Here is a 23,010-nt window from a genome sequence, read left to right as displayed (position 1 = left end):
TAGTGGGTGTCAAAGGACCCACCTGCCACCTTATTCAACTTTTTTTTCACTTCAGCTTACCAAAAGGACCACAAGAGGGCCCCAAATCTTCTACCTTGCCTAGGGCCCCATTATATCTGAATCCCTCTCTGGGCAGGATATGTGCTCATAACCTTTAGATAGGCACTGAATGCTTGCATGTATGTACTGTGTGTTACAAGGCCAGAGTTAGGACACTTACTAACAGCGACATCAGTTGGTAGTGTGTACGTGACTTTACAGTAACAACTACCTCTGCCAAGAATGGAGTATGGGTACAGCAGCCCCAACACCTCAGCCTGCGATCTGCTGAGCGGATTGAATTGGCCGATCACTGGCCGAGAGCATTGTTCTGTCCCTGCACCCCTTCACTATGTGACGTTACTCATGCACTGCTCCATTACCCCACCCCAGTCCAGCAACAGAATATGTCACTAGCCTGCATGCTAGTGACACGTCTGTACAGTGTCGGCCCCATACTGTCACAGAGGGATCAGGTAATAAGCCATCGCTGATGACTTTCCTCGTGCGTGTGTTTGAGGCTTATGCCAGGGGCAGAATGCTGATCCTAAGGCAATCAGCAGTCCTGCCATCCTCACAACATCCACACCCATTTTGCTCTCTTCTCATTTCAGGGTATTCTAAAAACTCAGCATGTACATGACAAGCAAAGTGAATCAGGAAGCTAGATTCAGGGTAGAGCTAGATATGTACACACACTAGATTTTTGCACCCTGAAACAACCATTTGTGTGTACAGGTGTTCCACGCTTTTGCCACTGTCCTCTTCAGCTGTTTACAGAGATGGAGAATTCTCAGCTGGTCTCTACTGGGGCTCCTGCTGCTGCTCACAGCAGGACTCCTCCTGATAATCTTCCACAACCCCCCCCCCCCCCCCTCTATAGAACAGTACAGGCTGCTAAGCAGCGAGTCCCCTTGTACTTGTTTTCCCCTTGTACAACAAATACATACTACTCAAGCACATCTAGAGGTACTTTCCTTTCTCTAAAGAACATGGGAACAATTTACAATTCACCATAAGTTACTTCCAACTTGTCAATGACTTCCAGTGTTGTAAGTGCTGGATATGCTGTCTAGTTACAGTGTGCAGCTGGGAGGTGAAGTACATGAGAAATCCTGGAGAAGGACATTGGCCTCAATTCACTAAGCTTTATCAAACACTTTATCAAATATTTGATAATTTACCTCATGGGTAAAATCTAGTTTTTAAATCACTAACGTGTTATAGATTTATTGAAAGTTTTATCGATAAAACATTCGATACATATATAACACCTTAATGAATTCAAAATTAGATTTTACACATGAGGTAAATTATCAAATATTTGATAAAGTGTTTGATAAAGCTTAGTGAATTGAGTCCATTGGAGGAAGTAGGCAGAGTAGGTCTGGGGTCAATAGCACTCCTCTTATAACTGTAACTGAGCAGAAGTGGATGGGCTGATTGAGGTGGCCATAACAACAGACAGTTGAGTTAAAAATAAACAGTTGGACCAAACCGTGATATAATAAAGACCTGCAATTTCAGTATAACTTACTCTGGCAAAGGAAAATAGCCACAGTAGTGTGTGTACTGTTGTTATAGCCCTTTTTGCAATTACGAAAGAAGGAAAGGAAAAAGGGGCCTGAGACACTCTGGACATTGTCAGTATAATCACTACAAAATGTTGTGCTTATAGAATATGCCTGCACTCTCTCCAGACATCTCTTGCCATCGTTGGCTGTTGACAAATGGTTTCACAATGTGAAATTACACTCTTCTCTGTATGCATAGGTAAATGCAGGGGGGATTACAGCTGCCCAGAATCCCCCTCAGACCAGGGCCTTTATAGTGTCTGGGAACAGGCACAAGTTGAGACACCAGAATATCTACAGACATCCTGCAGCTCACAGCAGTGCCCCCATTCTTTCCCTGCTACAGTTGACTTTGGATGTAGCAGCAACGTGTGTACAGAGCATGGAACAGCAGTGTGTGTACAGAGCATGGAGCAGCAGTGTGTGTACAGAGCATGGAGCAGCAGTGTGTGTACAGAGCATGGAGCAGCGCTGGGGAACTTAACAGAATCAGGTATGACCACAGCCCTGTGCCCTGCTGTGTGAATGCTTCACTTTCCTCTTCATTAGCAATGTTGACTGTCCTCATTATTATCTGTATCCAAACTGCTCCTGATCAATCCTTTTATCGATCAGGAGCAGATCGGACATTTAAGAAATAATTGTCAAATCCTGTCAGTCGGAGTGGAAATGGAATTATGTGTACCCAGCATGATGTCCTGCCATATTATTATACTGTATTGTGCGTGGCTGAGGAAGACCTTTCAGGAATTCCCCCCCTGAAAATCCTGGGTTGCCCCTGGTATGGGATCCAAAGGGGTGAGATGTGAAAGATGAATGTGTTCCAGCCAGAGGTACAAAAATGTTTTACTTAAATTACTTAGATTTTACCATTTACTTACCATGCCTCATTTGGGGGTTCATTGGAATAGGAAAGGAACTTGAGACACCCTGCATAGCCAGAGAACTATGCTACAACAAAAATTTCCATTAACGTGAAACCGAGGTAAAGCTTGGGTCAGAAATCAAATAGAGGAATCTCACGCTCTCCTATGGACATCCTCCGGTTCCTGGGAGGCTTCTGCACATTACGATCACGCTTTTCTATATGCATGAACATGGTCATAGTGCACCCGTGCAGCTTACTGCACAGGTGTGGTCATGCTGCCACGGGCGTAGTACAAACGTTTATCTCATTCTCATAAGAGTACAACACCGATGGAAAAAATCATTAACCCTCCTACTGATTGTCTCTATGCCAAGAACGTAATCATATGCAGGTGCATCGCTAGCCCCAAAGATCTGTAGCACGTGCCACGGATCTATTCTGGGGTGCCCCGAACCACCTCCTCAGGCAGAATTGCGCAGAAGGTGGCACAGTACTCACCTCAGGGTGCTTGGTCTGCGAGTCTGCTGACATCTTCACTTTGGGGCTCCTCCCCCTAGTGTCTTAGAATGAATAAGATGCTAAAGCTCCTAGCATCTGACTCAGACAGTAGGGGGGAAAAACTGGGAATGATGAGTGGACAGAGGAGGTGAATGCACAACTTCATGGTGTGCTCTTGTGCCAGGGAGATCCAGGGGACATCTGGAGGCCCGGGGCAGAGCTGGCATTGTTGCGTGTGTCTACCTCTCCTCTGCCAGCTATGCCCCCTTCTTGCTCCTCCGCCAGGCTGGCACAAGAGAGAGAAGAGGGGCATAGCTGGCAAAGGAGAGACACACACACACACAATGGCAACCAGCATTCCCCCCATTGATGTATAACCTCAGCTAGCCAGCATCACGGTCAGCCAGCATCAAGGCCTACCAGGATCACGGCCAGCCAGCATCAAGGCCAGCCAGTATTACTGCCAGTCAGCATCAAGGCCCACCGGGATCACAGCCAGCCAGCATCAAGGCCAGCCCACATCATGGCCAGCCGGCCAGCTAGCGAGCATCAGTGCTAGCCCTGCCAGCATCACTGTCAGCCAGCATCACTGCCAGCCAGTCAGCCCAGCATCCCCGTCAGCTAGCATCACAGCCAGCCAGCATCACCACCAGGCCAGCATCACTGCCAACCAGCATCCCCGCCAGCCAGCCAGCCAGCTAGCATCATGGCCAGCCAGACAGTCAGCCAGCATCACGGCCAGCCAGCAACACTGCCAGCCAACGATCGGCACTCATCCCCGCCTCTCATAGGTATCAGCCTATGAGTGGACACGCATTGGGAGCTGCACTGAGGGACAGCCGAGTGTCCTCCGTACAGCGCTCCAGGAGATCACAGCGCTGTACAAATGTAAACGAAGGGGATTTCTTTCCCCTTTCGGCTCTAAACAGTCTGCTAGCCGCGATCACGGCTAGCAGGCTGATCACGGAGCTGAGCATGCGCGCGGGCGTCCCCTGGTAAACTGCAGCTCCAGGACTTGACGTCAATCGGCGTAAGGCGGTCCTGGGGCTGACGCCGCGGTCACGCCCATCGCATTATGCGCTCGTTTGGGAGTTAAACCATGCAAATTGCCTGACTTTCCTGCTGATCCTCTGCCACTATTACTTTTAGCCATAGACCCTGAACAAGCATGCAGATCAGATGGTTGTGTAACCCTCTAAAAGAGGGTCCCAAAAGTTTTGCTAATGTATTTCTATGTGTGAGGTAACTTTGGCATCTAAGGCTAACTTTCGCCTTAGATGCTTGCCTGTGGAACCAAAACGGCACATGGGAGAGGAGTGGAGGCGTTGTAATGGTCGCTTTGTGTTGATGATACAGTTGTAGATGCAAGACAGAGCTGCCCAGCTAAGGTAAAGAAATCTTCTGCCGCTTATATAAAGTGTATTGAGTGTAAAGGCCTTGCTGTCACTAAGAGACATTAACAGCCTCCATAAGTACCCCGCAGAGTTGACACAGCCCCCAGCTTGCATTAAGTCCTGTTATAGAGACATTGTTCCTGTCAAGTCTGTTTCAAGTCAAGAGTTAAAGTTCATGTGTTCTTCTGTGCTATGTTCTGAAGTGTTACTGATTTGATACAAGAAGTGAACCAAAGTGTGATTTAAGCATAATTACCCAAGTACACAGTCCTTAAGAAACCGGAAATTACTAAGGCCGTGAAAGTAAAGAGAACCTGTCTGTATAAAAGAAGATAAGTGAAAGAGGAGGAGTTGCATTGCGTCTTGTGATACTAAAAGTGTGCTACAGTAAGGAGTGAACTGACCTTTGATCAAGATACAGAGTCCGCTTACTTGGAGTAAAAGTTTTGCAACAACTCTAAATTAGAGCTTATTCAGTCTAAAAGTCAAAGTGCACTAAAAGAGAGTTATATTGTGGGAGAGTAATTTTGGTGGCATAGCTGGGTGCATTGGTCACTTATATTTTATTTTGTTTACTTTTATTTTCCTAATCCTTTTTGATTATTTGATTTATATTTTATTTTGTTTGTTATTTTGCGAGGCCCCATCCAGAAAGGCGTGTTAAGTGTAAAGTGGGTTTGTGGTAGATTATCAAGGTTAAAGAGTCTGAGAGATCTGTGAGCAAGGTGAATATCCTTTTTTGGGTTCAACCAACGAACTGTGCAACTATACAGTACCATCTTAAGAACTGTGTCGAGTTCCCCTAAGGTTTTGCTGAGCAATATAGCTTGGACTTGGTTAGAAGGGACTGGGAACTGTTTAGGAACTGAAATTGCTCAGTAGACCATCCCCTTTCCCAGCCCAAACCCCAACAGTGTTACTGTGATGTAACCATGCTGTAAAGTGATTGAATTGTTGTACAAGAAGACCTTTGTAGCTAAAATTTTATATATAATTTGTATGTAACTTAACCTTTTTATTCCACAGCATTTACCGGTGCACCGGTTGTGAAGACTAGGAGATTGTATATTTTGACCTGTGATGTGCAAGGGAGGTGTATTGTGTTGTTGAAGTGTTACGGGTTGATTGAAACTACAGTGACCACTGTTAGGTCACAAATAAATCTTTGATAATTTCAGTCAGTGTCTGGTGGATTCCTCTCAGCCAGAGCCCAGTGCTAACGGATACATTGGGTTAAAGTTGTGTTGGAAGTTTGGCTGGGTTAACTGTATGCTTGTTTCAGGTGTGTGATTCAGAAACTACTGATACATAAAAGATCAGCAGGATGCAAAGCAACTGGTATTGTCTAAAAGGGAATAAATGTGGCAGCCCCCATATCCATCTCACTTCAGATGTCCCTTAAAGAACAGCTATCAAATAACTGTCCTTCTACAAACGCCACATACCTATAGAGAGACAGATTATATGAGAATAGCTGAGGGATTTTTAGATACAGAAAAGGATCTGAAAAGAAGGACCTGTGCTGTTTCCTTACCTTTTCTGAGATCACTTCCTGCTTCAGTACTATAAACCAAAATAAATCGGACAAGCACTTCCTGCTTCAGTGCAGAATTTTGAGCAGCAGATCAGAGACTCACAAATCTATGATCAAATTGATCATGGGTTTCTCCAGTTATCCAACGCATGTACTTTTGGGGAGGAAACAAGCATACTAGGAGGAAATAATTGAAGACAGAATGAGAACATATACTGTAAATAAAGTCCTGGCTGGATCTCAGCTACCCTTAATTATATTCCTTTGCTTCTCATTATAATTTAGTAGCATAAACTGTCAGACGATGGACCGGACGATTATTAGTCAACTAGGGAGGAAGAGGCAAACAAATCACAGGCAAATTTGGTCAAAGTTATTGAATGTGCCTCCCAAAAATCAACTTGTTGGTACTGTATTAGATACATGAAAGGGGGGGAGGGATATTTTTAGGATACCCTGGGAGATTAGCAATAAATTAGGTTAGACTGGGGTTAATTTTTAGGATATAGCCTTTCAAAACATAACTCCAAATAGCATAGCATAGCACCAAATACACTAATAAGGATGCTTTCAGAATCAGTTGGGTTTTTTTCCTCCTTCTCATAAAGACATCTGGTTTGGTCCAGCGTCTGAGCACTCTAATCTCTGTGCACAGTGTGCGGCAAATGGAACACCACATCCCACACAATACACATACAATTAGCTCTATTACCGGAGCCTTGGCTTTTAGATGCTGTGAATGTATCTTTGCATCCTAATGGGTAGCGCAGCACAGTGTAGAGAGGTCACACCTCTTTATGACATAATGCCAATCATTGCCTTGACACAGGTACCAAGAAGGGGGGAAAATACATTTTACAAAGAGCTTTAGAACTCACCTGGGTGCTGTAGCTTCTGGCTGACTTCAGTCGCTGACGCAGGGCCAACAAAACATCCTGAATGTAAATCTTAACTCCTGTCGGGCTGAAGCCTTCTCCCTTTGAGAGCCACACAGGTCCCCGCAAGGAGGTGATGGAGTTTTGGAGACATTTGTCAAGCAGAGGGACTACAGTTATAAAAAAAAAAATTAGAAACTTGTGATCAATATAAAATACACATTCAGCAAAGGCTAAAATCCACAGCGTTGCACAGGAAGAGGACTAATCCAAGCTGTCAATGATAAATGACCTAGGTTAAGCCTGATGTAAAGTGAGTGCTCCATGAATTGTAAGCAGCAATGAAGACACATTTATAGTGAGATACCCCCCTACGTCGGGCTCCTGAGCCGTGAGCGCACACCTGAATAGTTCTGAAGAGTGTCTAACTAACTGAACAGAGTGTCATGTTGTGCAATGATTGCCTTAAGGGCCCGTTCACACTGCACGCGTTTCCAGCCGCGTTTTGGAAACGCGTGCAGGTGGCCAAAACGCACGACATCAGACATTGCATAGAGTGCAATGTCTGATGTTCACACTGCATGCGTTCCGGACCTGTGCGGTCCGGGGACGCATGCTGCACGCAGATTTTGCAAAAACGCGTGGCTGTCCCATTCACTTTCAGTGATGGGGTCAGCCACGCAACGCACACAAACGCGGATGGCCATGCGTTCGTACGCGTTGCGGTCCGCACGCGTTTCCGCACGCATGGCCATCCGCATTTCTGATCTGAACGGGCCCTTATCTTCTCATTTATCACAGATGAGTTGGAACAAACCCGGCTGAAATTTTGCTCGCATTGTCCTGAAAAGAGACGGCAAGACGTCGGCTGACTGATCCACTTCCAAAAAACGGAAATCTTGCTTATGGAAAATGTGAGAGAAGTTTGCTACAGATGTGAGATTGGGTATTGGGTGTGGCGGACACCTGCTTCAAAGCCACCTGAAAGTGACACTGAAGCGAAAGAAAATGTATGATATAATTGGTTGTATAGATAATTAATAGAACATTAGCAGCAAAGAAAATAGTGTCATATTTTTATTTTCAGGTGAATAGCTATTCAGGTGAATAGCTTTTTTGATAGCATTGCATCATTCTCTAATAATCGCAGTTTCCACAATATGCTCAGCATTTAAAATGATTTCACAGAGCAGACTACTGACCCTTTGAACTTTTCTCTGCAGAAAAACCATAAACAAAGAAGAAACAATGAGAGACAGTTGAGATATGTGCTTCAAAAGATAGTGCTGTCCAAGTCACAGAGCTCACAGGAAGCACACATCAATTTTACCGGTACTTGCACCACTCATGTAGCATGTGTATGTACAAACACAGAGGCGTAACTATGGGTGGGCAAGGGGGGGACATATGTCCCCGGGTGCAGCACTGTGAGGGCGCTCAGCACAGCCTCTGCACCCCCATGTGCATGAGAGGCGGCTTGCTGGCTGCCCAAAGTGCCCCTGCTTCTCTCCCTCCCTCTACAGAGACAGCAACAGAAAAAGTGTCGCACATCTGGCTATCTAAATGGGGGGGCACACTTGGCTATCTCAAGTAGGGCACCCCTAGCTATCTATAGGGGGCATATCTGGTTATCTAAAGGGTGGCACACCTGGGTATGTAAAGGGGGGGGGGGGGCATATTTGGCTGTTTAGTACATAGCAAGGAAATGAGCAGCGCTACTTAAAAACAGACTAGTGCCTACCTGCAAAAGAGTGCAAGCCCCACTTGTGGGGTCGAATACACACCGAGCATACACATGACCTGTCTACCACTGGAGGATGTTGGTTTCCTGTAACAGCTTGCATGCAACTTATTAAGTACTCGCATGCAAGCTGTTACAGGAAACCAACATCCTCCAGTGGTAGACAGGTCATGTGTATGCTCGGTGTGTATTCGACCCCACAAGTGGGGCTTGCACTCTTTTGCAGGTAGGCACTAGTCTGTTTTTAAGTAGCACTGCTCATTTCCTTGCTATGTACTAATTTAATTCGTTTTTGGTCAGCTGCTCCCACTTAACAGCCATGCTTTTGGTGTATATGCAGAGCTTCTGTTTGGGTTCAAGGTGCGTTTGTAGTTCCTGGGGGGGCTCAGCGCATCTCTGATTGGAGGCCATTCGGAGGCGGCCTGGTGTTGCGCTGATCCACTTTTTGCGCAATTTTCAATTTTTCAATTTTACTTGGTAGCGCACCCAGGCTATGCATATACATAGTTTAGGATCTAGTTAGTGTTAGGCCCCTCCCATGGAGGATTGACTTCTTCGCAGTGGGAGGGACGAGTACTTAATAGGTTGCATGCAAGCTGTTACAGGAAACCAACATCCTCCAGTGGTAGACAGGTCATGTGTATGCTCGGTGTGTATTCGACCCCACAAGTGGGGCTTGCACTCTTTTGCAGGTAGGCACTAGTCTGTTTTTAAGTAGCTCTGCTCATTTCCTTGCTATGTACTAATTTAATTCGTTTTTGGTCAGCTGCTCCCACTTAACAGCCATGCTTTGGGTGTATATGCAGAGCTTCTGTTTGGGTTCAAGGTGCGTTTGTAGTTCCTGGGGGGGCTCAGCGCATATCTGATTGGAGGCCAATCGAAGGGGCCTGGTGTTGCGCTGATCCACCTTTTGCGCAATTTTTGATATTTGGCTGTTTAAATGGGGGTATATCTGGCTAACTGAATGGGGGGAAGGGTGACACATATGGCTATCTAAACAACATTTGACTCCACCCATGACCACATTTTGATGTGTGTGGCCACAACAATTTGTCTAGAGGGGATGCAAAAACTGTTTTTGTCCCCAGGTGCTGAAAACCCTAGCCTCACCTCTGCACAAACAGCAGCACGTTACCTAGGTAAAACAAGTTGCAATTTGAGCAACACTTTAATGACATAAGTAAAATTGCCATACACTGTTTGCTCAGTGCTCACTGCAATTTTACCGCAGTTTAGTGAATTTGCTCCAAAGGCACTTAAAATCTACTAAACTCCAGTGCAGTGTATGGTCCTTCTCTTCGGGGAAACCGATTAGATTCTATTCTCATTTATGATTTTTTTAATTGACAAAATTTGAAAGTACTGGTTTTTTTTTCAGAATAGGTTACAGTATATTTGTTACCATTACTCAAGCTGTTTAAATTAACACTAGTGTACAGTCTTGCAGGTGTATTGAGGATGTTACAATGTGGGAAAGACCAATGACACAAGGCAAAGGGTCTTGTCTCACATGACCTTACAGTGTTTTACCCTGTTTGTAAAGAGCCATTGACCTATCCTATGGTAGTGCCCCCCTCCCCCTTTCCTTGAAGCAGTTGTTACTGTGGCTAAACTAAACTGTCAGGGCCTATTTCCACTAGTTCTGCATCAGTTTTTCTACATCCAGATTTCTGGATGTGGCTATGTTCATTGTATGAAAAACGATGCATAATGCAGAAATCTGCAAATTGCATTTAGTGGAAACAAGTCCATAGGCATTCATTGGAGTCAGTGTTTCTGCATCCAGAATCCTTGTGTTGTGGAAACAGGCCCTCATGGATGGGGGAGTTATGGTGGTCATACTGTTTAGAGTATGGTTCTCCAACCATGTCCTCGAGTCCCCCAACAGTACATGTTTTGCAGGAAACCACAATGACGCACAGGTGAGGTAACTAGTGTCTCAGCAGAGCTAATACCTCTGTGGATTTCCACAAAACATGCACTGTTGGTGGGACTTGAGGACAGAGTTGGGGAACACTGGTTTAGAGGCTTGTCATGGTGGCAACACATAATAAATGACCACTAACAGATGGGTGCCCTGGCTGTGGGGGTCATCACAGGAGGATAGGGAAGGAGTTGTCATCATAGTGGAGGCTCCATACAACTTTTGCTGGGGGCTTAATTAAGTCATGACTCATGACTTGTAGTTATATCCCCCGGCTGAAAAATACACAAAATTAGGATTTTGGAACGGCTTTATCAATGAAGTTTTGAATATTGGATGATCTGTGCTGCGTGGGCTCTCCAGCCCGCAGCACAGATCAGTATTATGCCAGGGCGATCAGACTTCCCCCCTTTTTTCCCCACTAGGGGGATGTCCTGCCGGGGGGGTCTGATCGCCGCCGGCCATCTGCGTTTTGCGGGGGGGGGCTCCTCAAAGCCCCCCTCCGCAGCCATTTCCGCCCTCTGCCTCCTTACCTCCCTCCCTCCCTCTCTCCGTAATGCGCAGGACGGAGTTCCGTACTGCGCATTGAAGGATAGGCTTCCGCCTATCAGATGCCGGCGATCCCCAGCCAATCAGAGGCCGGGGATCGCCGATCTGTCTTACGGCGCTGCTGCGCAGCAGCGCCGTATGATGTAAACAGCGGGGATTTGTTCCCCGCGTGTTTACATTTTGCCGGCGAGCCGCGATCAGCGGCTCTCCTGCTGTTCACGGAGACACCCTCCGTGAACTGACATGGAAAGGCCGCTCGATTGAGCGGCCGTTTCCATGGTAACCCACAGACGACCAGTTTACGCCAATCGGCGTTAGCTGGTCGTCAAGAGGTTAAATCCCACTGAGGTGTTGTAATAGGTAATATGAAGCAGTTTTGTAGTAAAAAAAACCCTTGAATATGGGATATGTGAATTTAAACCATTATGCAGAAAAAAGCGGGGCAAATTGCTCAATAGTGATGCCAAAGTGATTTCAGTTGCTACTGTTAATGGTAGCACAGACAGGTATTAATTTAGGTAGCCGTTACATTTCCCTATCATTGGCATGGGTGTTAACTTCAATTCAATAAACTAATTGAGCAATCAAAAACTGTATTATCTTGTCAGAAAATTAGGAGGATGTCCAACATTTTTGCAAATGACTGTACACTGCAAATATGTCAGCAAACATCACTGAAGCTTGTTCATTTCTTCTAAAGAATCGACCATTCTGTCCATCCAACGGTGGAGTATTGCCATTGGCAATGATGCATCCTATGAATTTTTGGGCAAATCTAGAAAGTCATAGCTGGCTGCTGACTTGCATCTTTAAACAGGCAGGTGATTTTCTATCAAAGTTGAGATATAAAGTGGTGATCAGTGATGTATGCATGAAAGTATGTATGTATATTCTTATACTTATCCTCACAATCGTATTGCTCCTGAGCCAGTGCAAGTTCCCCAGTATTGATGTTATTGTCATTGCTTGTGGAGCATCCACGTGTGTGACTTGGTATCTGTATTCATGGGCGTCCGCAGAAAATTTTCCAGGGGGGGGGGCAAAAAGTGTGGAGCAAAAAGCGGGGCGGCGCGCGTACGCCGCAAATTTGGGCTGCTGTTGTGTGGCGCTACATCATGCGGCGCGCGTAGCACGCCGCACTGAAAAATGGGTGTGGTCATGAACCAGAATGTGGGTGTGGTCGTGGGTGGAGACAAGTTTACATGAACTAAGCAATGGTGGGACATTAGATTAGGACAGTGGTGGCGAACCTTTTGGAGGTCGAGTGTCCAAACTGCAAAGTCACTTTACTATCACAAAGTGCCAACAGCAATTTAAACTAAATACAAACGTTTTAACTCATACATGAACATTATGGAAAATTAAGTTGAAAATAAACTGTGAAAATAAACAATTTCATCCATCGTACTCCTGAAAAAAATTATTCATTTTTTTTTAGAACCTCCCAGTTTCATTTTCTGTTTTAAAAAGCGGAAAAAGTAGGTTTAATGCTATTGTCTCATATGATGATGATTCAGCTTTTTCCATAGTCTCGCAGTTAGCAATCATGTGACCCCCAACAAGACAAATTCAGCAATCATGAGCCCCCCCATCAAGACAAATTCAGCAATCATGAGGCCCCCAACAAGACAAATTCAGCAGTCATGAGGCACATAAATAGACAGCTTTTCACATAAATAGGCAGAATGCCCCCTTAATATGTAGACACCTCTCACCTGGCAGCAGTTCCCCAAAATACACTCAATCTGACAGCAGTGGTTCCCCAAAAATAGGTAGCCCCAGGTCTATAGGTGTCCCCAGAATAAGTGGCCAGCGGTATAGATGTCCCCAGAACTGGTAGCCAGGGGTAGAGATGTCCCCAGAACAGGTAGCCAGGGGTATATGTGCCCAGTATATCTAGGCAGGGGTATATGTCCCAGTATATGTAGGCAGGCGGTATATGTCCCAGTATATGTAGCCAGGGGTATATGTCCCAGTATATGTAGGCAGGGGTATATGTCCCCAGAAAAAGTAGCCAGGGGTATATGTCCCAGTATATGTAGGCAGGGGTATATGTCCCAGTATATGTAGGCAGGGGATATGTCCCAGTATATGTAGCCAGGGGGATTTGTCCCAGTATATGTAGGCAGGGGGTATATGTCCCAGTATATGTAGGCAGGTGGTGTATGTCCCAGTATATGTAGGCAGGGGGTATATGTCCCAGTATATGTAGCCAGGGGGATATGTCCCAATATATGTAGGCAGGGGTATATGTCCCAGTATATGTAGGCAGGGGATATGTCCCAGTATATGTAGCCAGGGGGATATGTCCCAGTATATGTAGGCAGGGGGTATATGTCCCAGTATATGTAGGCAGGGGGTATATGTCCCAGTATATGTAGGCAGGGGGTATATGTCCCAGTATATGTAGCCAGGGGGATATGTCCCAGTATATGTAGGCAGGGGTATATGTCCCCAGAAAAAGTAGCCAGGGGTATATGTCCCAGTATATGTAGGCAGGGGTATATGTCCCAGTATATGTAGGCAGGGGTATATGTCCCAGTATATGTAGGCAGGGGGTATATGTCCCAGTATATGTAGCCAGGGGGATATGTCCCAGTATATGTAGCCAGGGGGATATGTCCCAGTATATGTAGGCAGGGGGTATATGTCCCAGTATATGTAGCCAGGGGTATATGTCCCAGTATATGTAGGCAGGGGTATATGTCCCAGTATATGTAGGCAGGGGTATATGTCCCAGTATATGTAGACAGGGGTATATGTCCCAGTATATGTAGGCAGGTGTATATGTCCCAGTATATGTAGCCAGGGGGTATATGTCCCAGTATATGTAGGCAGGGGTATATGTCCCAGTATATGCAGGCAGGGGTATATGTCCCAGTATATGTAGGCAGGTGTATATGTCCCAGTATATGTAGGCAGGGGGTATATGTCCCAGTATATGTAGGCAGGGGTATATGTTCCAGTATATGTAGCCAGGGGGATATGTCCCCAGAAAAAGTGGCCATGTGTGCAGGAGGAGGGGAGCAGCGGAGAGAAGAGGGAGAGCTATGGGCACTCACCTTAGGGGGCTCTCCCTCCCTCTCTCGCTCTCCCCTCCGGAGTCCGGAATGAAGTGTGCAGCGGCTGGCAGCGGGCGGAACTTACCTCCTCTCGTCGCACGCGCCGGATGGATTAGCCGCTACTCTGGCCTGATCCAGACCAGAGTGCGGCACCAGAACTTCCGGCGCAGGAGCGAGAGGAGGTAAGTTCCGCCCGCTGCCAGCCGCTGCACACTTCATTCCGGAGGGGACAGCGAGGGAGAGAGAGCCCCCTAAGGTGAGGGAAGGGGGGGGGGAGACGTCCGCCCTTCCCCACTGTGCCCATAGCTCTCTCTCTTCTCTGCGCTGTTCCCCTCCTGCTGGCTTCACGTGCACGCGGCCAGGGGGGGCAGCGGGCGGCCAGGCTCGGGCAGATGCCCGGTTTTGCCATATGTGCGGACGCCCATGTCTGTATTGATATACATGTTCCTCTGCTTCAGGATGCCAGATTGTGCCAGGGTATTTGATATGAGTCCTGCTTCTGGCAGCATTTGGTGCTGGTAGTTCAGTCTTGCCATCAGTGCAATCTGATCCAGTTTTTTTTGCTACTACCTGGCTTGCCTGACTTCTCCTGTTTATGAATCGGCTTGTCTATTTTCATTGTCCTGCTCCTTTTGTTACCTAGCCTTCAGCCTTCCTGAACTTCTCTCAATCTCTTACCTGATGCTGACCTCAGCCTATGCCTTCAACCTTGCCTGTTGATTGCCGTGACCTCTGTTAGCATCATGGCTCACATCTTTTGATGCCTGTTTGCACCTCGACTGGCCCAACTTCCACTATTGATTATATGTTATCAGCCCTTTGTTACAGCTTGTCTTATGATCTTGCTTCTGCACTACAGATTGACTATCTCCAACAACAGTGTCACCTGTTCATCTCAGCTGTCAGTGAAGCAAGCCTCAGAACCTGGAAGTTCTCAAAATCCAGTGGTCACTAAAAGTTGCAAGTCCTTGCAGCGTGCTCTGGTGAAGGTCAGAATAAGAATAGGAATCATAATCATTTATTTCTCCAAGTACAAAAGGGTGGTTGCACCTGGAATTGGTTTGGGCTCATACAGGTTCTGGGTTCTTTAAGGGGAAGGCTGGATATTGAGAGAAAGGGGGGTGGTTATGTTTGAAAGGCGACAGCCGAGGCTGCCATACTACAGCACCACCAGTCGTACTTTGCATCATCTATTATGCCTAAGGAGACATCAAAGGGGGGGGGGGGGGCAGAGGGAGGCGAAGGTTCAGCAGTGATGACCCAGTTCCTTATGATAGAAACCTGCAGTGATGGCTGACGCTGCTGAGGATCCCGATTGCTGACAATTGGCAGTGCTGGCTAAGGTGTTCCAGTTCAAAAGATGCAGAAGTGGTCATTCTCTGGTGGGTCCCGCCTCCTGGGCAGCATTCAGCAAGGCTGGTAAAGATAATCTGGCTGTCACAGAAGTATTCAGCTGTGGCAGCCCTTACTTCTGGATTAGTGGCAGGCATCTCGGAGGGGCTGAACCAGAGGTGTTCCTGCTGGGGTGGAGCAGCAGCAGCCAATGGATGAATGGATGGATGGATGGACCTGGCATACAGCAAGGCCAAAGGTGTCTTCCGAACTCAGTGGAGCCCTGACCTCTTGGGTAGCAATGGTGGACTCCACTTGGCCTGTACCTACACAGACAATGGAGTCAGGCAGCAGTAAAGCCGAAATAACTCCAGGTCCCGAACTCCCCACAACCCAAACCAGCACCCCAGGATATACCGGACCACACTGCATACCTTCAGGGGGAAAACAAGGTGAATTGGCAGGGAAAGGGGAAGAAAACCCAAGAAATCCAGAATCCTGTGTCCATGGCTGCCAATTAAGGCACAATCTTCCTGAACGACATGATGAGGCCCCTTAGAACTAACAACCTGGATGACCCTCCACCGCCTGCAGTCAACTGGCCCTATCCCTCAATTATTATTTAATCAAAAGAGGAGTCACTATAGAAAAGTAGACAATCATCACGATATTCAGAAAGCTAGTTTTAAAAACAATACCATAAATGCTGCCTACATTTTTCAAATCTTAGCTTTTCTTTAAACTGCAGGGGTGTAAAATTGAACCACATAAAGGGGGAAAGCATAGTCTAAGTTGTGGGTCAAATTGTACTAAGATTTAACAAGGGGCAGTCTACAGTAGGGACCCTAAAATGTCAAGTGCAATACCTGAATGTGGCCATTGCATTGATGTACTATCATCGGCAGTAAAAGGAAGGAGGAAATGGAGAGCACCAATCTGTGCTGTGTATTATTTCATTAACGTGCAAACTGGAAGTTACATTTGTCTTGTAGGATGACCAGGCAGGTGGGTGATTGGTATGGCAGCTCCAAATAACTAACAGTTGTTTCACATAAAAAGAACATCTGCAGCTTTTTGGAGGAGTGGAAGGGGGCATAGACACTGTGCTGTCAAAGTCATGTGGCACATGCTCGTTAACTGTACATCCATCCTCTACCCATATATGGGAAGTGGGGAGGATGCATGGGCACATATGCACAAGGGAAAAAAATCATGTGTGCACTGTGCACACACATCATCTTCAGTTTACTGTCTCCATGGACATGCCCAGCGCTGCTGGTACAAGTGCCAGGGCAACCAACTATGTTGTAACCAGTTTAATGTAACCACATATATAGCATGGGTTGGTGCTCTCCATTTCCACTTGTCTTTTACCACTTACAATCATGCATATTTGAAGCCCTTGTGGACCACATAATGTGGTCTGGAAGGCCTTGAGTTTGACATCTCTGCTTTAAAGCAAACCTGTGAGGTTTGCAGTGCAGTATTTTTGATACTTACCTCAGGATGAGAGAAGCCAATGGATACTAAAGAGACTCTCCCCGTCCTCCTTAGCCAGGCCGATCCAGTGACGAGACCCCCTGAAGCATGACCAGTGCAGTGCGCACCTCAGGTGGACAAAAAAGCCAAGCCCGATCGGGCCCGTTCTACTGTCCAGGCGCAGACTGCTTGCGTATGCCTCAGTTGCATGGACCAGATCGGGCTCTGCTTTCTCTGCCTTGTCACATTAAACTGGACAAACTCTTTTTCGGGGGTCCCAGCACTGGAGTGGGCCTGCAGAGGATGACGGGGGAGCTTCTGGATCCTAAAGATGCTTTCCCCAACTTCCTCGACAGGTCCATTCCAGCGCTGGGACCCCTGAAAATGAGTTTGACCAGTTTAATGTGACAAGGCAGGAAAAGCCGAGCCCAAGGTGAGTACTCCATAGGGGCACTTTTTTCCCTTCAGGTAATGAAAAAAATGGATACATTAAACAAAATGTTACAAAGATTGGATGGATGTGCGCAATAATCTATAGCAACCAATCAGCTTGCACTTTGTGGGAGTCAGATCAGTATCAGTCAAGAGTCAGATCAGTATCTGCGTTGAGTTGTGCACCGCACAACGCAATGCATTAAGTGTAAATAGGGCCTAAAAGAATACATAGCCTACCAAGAAAAAGTGCAAGATCCAGGACAACTTGAAACTGTTGCTTGGGGCGTGATTTTAAATTCAACGTTTCAATTTTTTCTTCCACAATTACCAGATTTATTAGGGGCTTAACCAGAACTTTACACTGGGTTAATCATATTTGGAAGGTTAATCATAACTGAATAATTAATCAACCTGTCATTCATCCTTCTAATAAGTCCAGTGCTAAGTTCCAGTTCAGTTCCTTCTAGTTCCAGTTCCCTCTGATCAAAAACTTGGAGAAAGTCTTAGCATTCACAACAATATGCTTGAGGCACAAGCTCAGGATCCGATTTTACAAATACATTTCCTAGCTTATTTATTCATACAAAGCCAATACATATCCAAAGTCCAATCTAACCTAACTCCAAATCATACAAATCCAAGCTCGTTTATAGTATTGGTGTGTCAGGATTTATTGTTCCTGTCATGCCCCTGTGCACAATCTGTGGAGCGCTGAGGTATAATACCATTTCTTTCTGCTGGCACAGAAAGATGACACCATTACCTTCTAATTTCCTCCAAAGAGAGACAATGCAATTTTTTTGTAAGTAATGACACAGAAAGATGATGTCATTTCCTGCTAGAGGACTGAGATTCTCAGATGAGAAATCAGCACTTAGAGACTTACCATTTAATCTAACCGCTTTATTTAGAAACATGGGATAGCATCCCTAATAAACATAATTGTTAAATGAGAAAAATACATGTTACTCTCCCCACATCCCCAAGGAGATAAAAGTCTAAAAATAAATGGTCTCAGCTTATGGCATTTTACCAGGGATAGATTTGGATATGCATTACATAATATGATGTTACAAGGAAAGGAAGAATATCTTAGGCTAGATCATCCAGTAGATAAAAAATGCATTTTATTAATTACAAAATATATGAATGTATCACACAATTCCCAACATCAGCAGGATGCAAGGATCATGGAGTACAGTAACTACTTTTTTACATTGACATCCGCCTTTAACAAATGAGGGGCAGTGGCGTAGCTAAGGAGCTGTGGGCCCCGATGCAAGTTTTACAATGGGGCCCCCCAAGCACTCTATACATAACATTTGATACGGCACACCAAAACCTGCCAATTGCAACTACAGTGTCAGAAGTGTAAGAAGGGAATGGGGAGCAGTTTGTTAATAATTACCGATATTCAAAGTATCTATGGAAGTGATTATTATGAGCACAGGGCCAATAGAGAGCTAATACTACAGTTGAGGGAGGGCCCCTTGGTGCCCCTCTGGCCCAAGCGTCCTGATGCGGTTGCTACCTCTGCAATCTTGGATTTTCCCATCCAAGGAGTGAGTATCCATATACTATTAACATATCTTAGATGACTTTCAATTTTAGGCTAAGATCGGTTAGACCTCAACGCGTTTCGTGAACCATGCAGCAGATAATGTTCACTTCTACAGGAACAATTCCTGGCTCTTTTTTTAATTTCTTGCTTCTGTAAGGGACAATTCCATCTGTGTATACATATCTTATTTAGTTATATAAATATTCTCCCACTGGAATCTATGACTTTATATTAAAGGGAAACTAAAGTTAACATAGAAAAAAAAGAGTTTCACTTACTTGGGGCTTCTACCAGCCCCCTGCAGAGGTGTCTTTTGCTATCCTGGTGGACCTTGAGCTTAGTCTGCAGGAATTGAGAAGATCGAGTGCTGGTAGGGGGTACCAATGATCCTATACGCGGCGTTAATGATTCTTTGCAGCTTGTACCCGTCACTCGCAGAGGCCCTTGCATACCATACAATGATGGAGGAACAAAGTATCGACTCGATGGTCGCAGAGTAAAAGCAGGTCATCAGATTTGCGACATTGTGAATTTTTTCAGCTGCCGCAGGAAGAACAGACCTTACTGTGCTTTCTTCAGATTTTACATCCTTAGAGATGGTGGGGCCTGGGAAGCAGGCATGTGGGACTCTGGCGACCTCCGTGCCTTTGATGAAGACTGGGTGGAGTTCAGGGGGGCTAATACTGAAGTAGATGACCAGTTCTGTGGTTTTCGCCATGTTTAGGACAAGCTTACTTGCCTTGCAACAGTTGCAGATGTTCTCAATCGCTTGGTGATAGGCCTGCTCATTATTCTCATCTATAAGGACAAGGATGGTAGTGTCGTCCGCAAATTTGATGATTTTGACTGTGCTATTTGTTGAGATGCAGTAGTTTATGTACAGCGAAAACAGAATTGGGGACAGGACACACCCTTGGGAGGCACCTGTGTTGGTGACTCGCACCTGTGAGGAGAGGTTGCCGAGCTTGCCAACTTGAGTCCTGAAATCAATTCTGGCGTAGGTGTTTGACTTGTCTAGGTGGCTCAGAATATGCTCTAGTTTGGTAATGTGCTTCAAATGAGACAGGTCTATACTATCGAAAACTTTCATAACGTTTGATGTTAGTGCAACTGGTCTGTAGTCGTTTAGGCCAATGGCTCCTGGCTTCTTCCTGATTAGTACGATTGGTTTTTTTTTTAAGACAGGAGTGTACCCTGTGGTCTTTCAGGGATTGTGTGTACAGGGTGGTGAGGACTTGGGCCAGCTGGGCTGCACAGATTTTCAAGCAGAGGTTTGATAAGCCATCTGGGCCTGGAGATTTCCTTGGTTTGAGTTTCTTTAGGTATTTTAATACCTCACCCTCTTCCACCCTTAGTATGGCTGGGGGGCCAGGGCTGGTTTGGGCAGAGGGGGTAGAGGGCAGGTTATGAGCACAGTCTGGCAGTGAGCTTGCTTGGCTGCATTCAAACCTACAGTAGAACCTGTTCAGATCTTCAGCTAGCTTGATGCTGGGAGGGGACCCTTGAAATTTGTGGCTGCTTTGAGACCTTTCCAGACTTTTGCGCAAGTTGTTTGAGCTAAATTTGTCAGAGAAGTTCCTTTTTTCGACTCTCAACTCTCTGTTGAGAGCGTTTTGGCAGTCTTAAACTCTTCTAGGATGCTGCTCTTCTGGGTTGCCTCTTTGGCCCTGCGTAACAGACGTAGCCCTGCATAACAGAAGTGGTTCTGTCCTAGAATGTGAGCACACAGGCATTCTGGGTTATGGACAAGTGGCTGTGGGAGGTGGAACTAGGGGGGGGGGGGGGGGGGTTGGAGGGATAGATGTTGGCCTGCCACTCCAACTCCATCCAGAAAGTACTGACATTATTCTCATATTTTGATTTTAAACTGTTTTTAAGTTTAATTTATTTATGGTGGGTGCCTCCTAATATTAAGAAAAGACCCATTTTATTGTCCACTGAATAAATACAACACAATGCTTCAGCAACAATGCTGATCCTATGTTGCTTAAAGCGGACTTGAACTCTGAACTTCCACTCTGCTCTAAAAGATAAGCAACAGCATAATAACCTTTAAAGTGAACCAGAGAAGAAACAAAGCCAAAATGTTATACATACCTGGGGCTTCTTCCAGCTCCATCTGCACGGATCGCGTCCACGCCGCGTCCTCAGCTGCCCGCAACTACAAGAACCGGGTCCCTCTACTGCCGTCAGTCGGAGCCAGTCTAGCGTAAGAGAAATGTGCTGTTTGCGCATCTCTCCAGCAGCCGCTGGAGAGATACATAGAGGGCGCACTTCTCTTGCGTGGGCTGGCCCCGATAACGTCAGTGACGGGACCCGGTCCTCGTAGCTGCGGGCAGCAGAGGACCGCAGCATGGGAGTGATGCAGGTGGATGGGGCTGGAAGAAGCCCCAGGTATGTATAAAATCTTTTCTTAGTTTCATCTCGGAGTCCCTTTAAAGAGGAACTGTCACGAAAATCTTAAAATTTAAAACCCATACAAATAAGAAGTACATTTCCCCCAGAATAAAATGAGCCATAAATTACTTTTCTCCTATGTAGCTGTCACTTACACTAGGTAGTAGAAATTTGACATTTCCGACCGGTTTTGGGTTAGTCCATCTCTTCATGGGGGAATCTCAGCATGGCCTTTATTCTTTATAAAGACATTCACTGAAAATGATTTATACAAAGCTGCAGTGCTAGCCAGCTTCCCTGCTCACTGTACACTTTTTTTGGCAGTTGGACGGAGCAACTGCCATTCACTAAGTGCTTTTAAAAATAAAGAAATCCCTGAGAACCCCCCATGAGAAGATGGGCTAGTCCAAAATCTGTTGGTAAGGTCAGATTTCTACTACTTACTGTAAGTGACAGCAACATAGGAGAAACATAATTTATCCCTCATTTTACTCTTATTTTATATGTGTTTTAAATTTTAAGATTTTCGCGACAGTTCCTCTTTAAAGAAACACATTTCTTTGTTACAGCTGATACAATTCCTGCAATAAATCTGCAGTGTGTCTACTTCCTGCTTTCATGGAAGTAGACATAGGGTTAACATCCTACATTTACAAATTAGCTGCTCTGCCGAGGCAGCCAGCTGACACAGCTGAGAGATCAAATTACAGTTGTGATTAGTCACAGATGCGGGAGAATTAGACAGGCTAAACTCTCTAAATACATACAGGGCGCATTTCTGTATGTTTTCCTTCTGTCCTGCGCAAGAGTTCAGGTCTACTTTAAAAAGCTGCCTTTTTTACAGCATTGTCCAGCAGACAAGCTTGTGTAGCTGTATCCTGCTTATAGAAGTATTCTTTTTTAATTAATCACGGTGTAAGTACACTTCCGCTTTCCAATAAGTAACCCATCATCACTATATTCTGCCTCTCTCTGCACAGCATGAGACCATTTAGAAAATATAGCTATAAAACGTTAAATATTTAATTTTTGTAAGAAGTCAATATCCAACCGATTGTTCTTGTCTCTGATTTTAAATGGTCAACGAGAAATCAATAATTTTGAGCTGATGCAAACTTTATGTTCAAAAATTACAAATATTTGCAGCTTGGAATTGTACCAAACAAAATCATTAGCTGCTATTTTTGAGCAGTTACATTTCAAACTATAAATTTGCATAAACTTTGCATCAGCTCAAACCTACCACTCCCTCTGATGTTTGTACATGTAGGGCCAATAATGTGATTTTACCAGGAATAAAAGTGTTTTCAGACATCACCCCAAGATAGAGAAATATGGGGAATTGAGAGGCTCTTTATTCCCCAAACACTGGAGTCCTGTAGCTCTACTCTATCTGATGCAGATCAATACAGCGATTTCTTGGTCTGTAGGACTATCATGATTTGACAAGTGATTGTTTTATTCTGAACCAGTCTAACAGCTGCTGTATAGTTTTGTTTACATGCAGCTTGTCAAATCGTATTGTCCCTAAGGTGTTTACAAGACAAGACTTAGCAGCCACTTTCTCAAATAGCAATGCCTATCTGAATTTGGATTTTCCACCACTGAGCAGAATGACAAGCACATGATCACTGTGTTTAAAGCAATTTTACACAGTTGTTTTGATTTCTCGCCGATCCTGTTAAATTGACAGTGTATGCCTCTGGGCGCCGTGGTGTTGCAAGGCTTCACTGCAAAGGAAAGAGTGT

General features: G+C 45.4%; 1 protein-coding gene across 6 annotated transcripts in view; it reads right to left on the bottom strand.

Moving 5' to 3' along the window:
• Positions 1 to 23,010, bottom strand: part of DCDC1 (doublecortin domain containing 1) — a 751,262-nt gene that overhangs the window by 516,551 nt on the left and 211,701 nt on the right. For all 6 annotated transcript variants that reach the window (XM_068260478.1, XM_068260480.1, XM_068260479.1 and 3 more), the window contains one exon: positions 6,786 to 6,952. In XM_068260478.1, coding sequence (XP_068116579.1) covers positions 6,786 to 6,952 — 167 coding nt within the window. The remainder of the gene's footprint in view (positions 1 to 6,785; positions 6,953 to 23,010) is intronic.

Source organism: Hyperolius riggenbachi, chromosome 11 (assembly GCF_040937935.1).
Source record: "Hyperolius riggenbachi isolate aHypRig1 chromosome 11, aHypRig1.pri, whole genome shotgun sequence".
NCBI lineage: Eukaryota > Metazoa > Chordata > Amphibia > Anura > Hyperoliidae > Hyperolius > Hyperolius riggenbachi.
The sequence above is the reverse complement of the archived record's forward strand: the minus strand, read 5'-3'. Positions and strand labels throughout refer to the sequence as shown.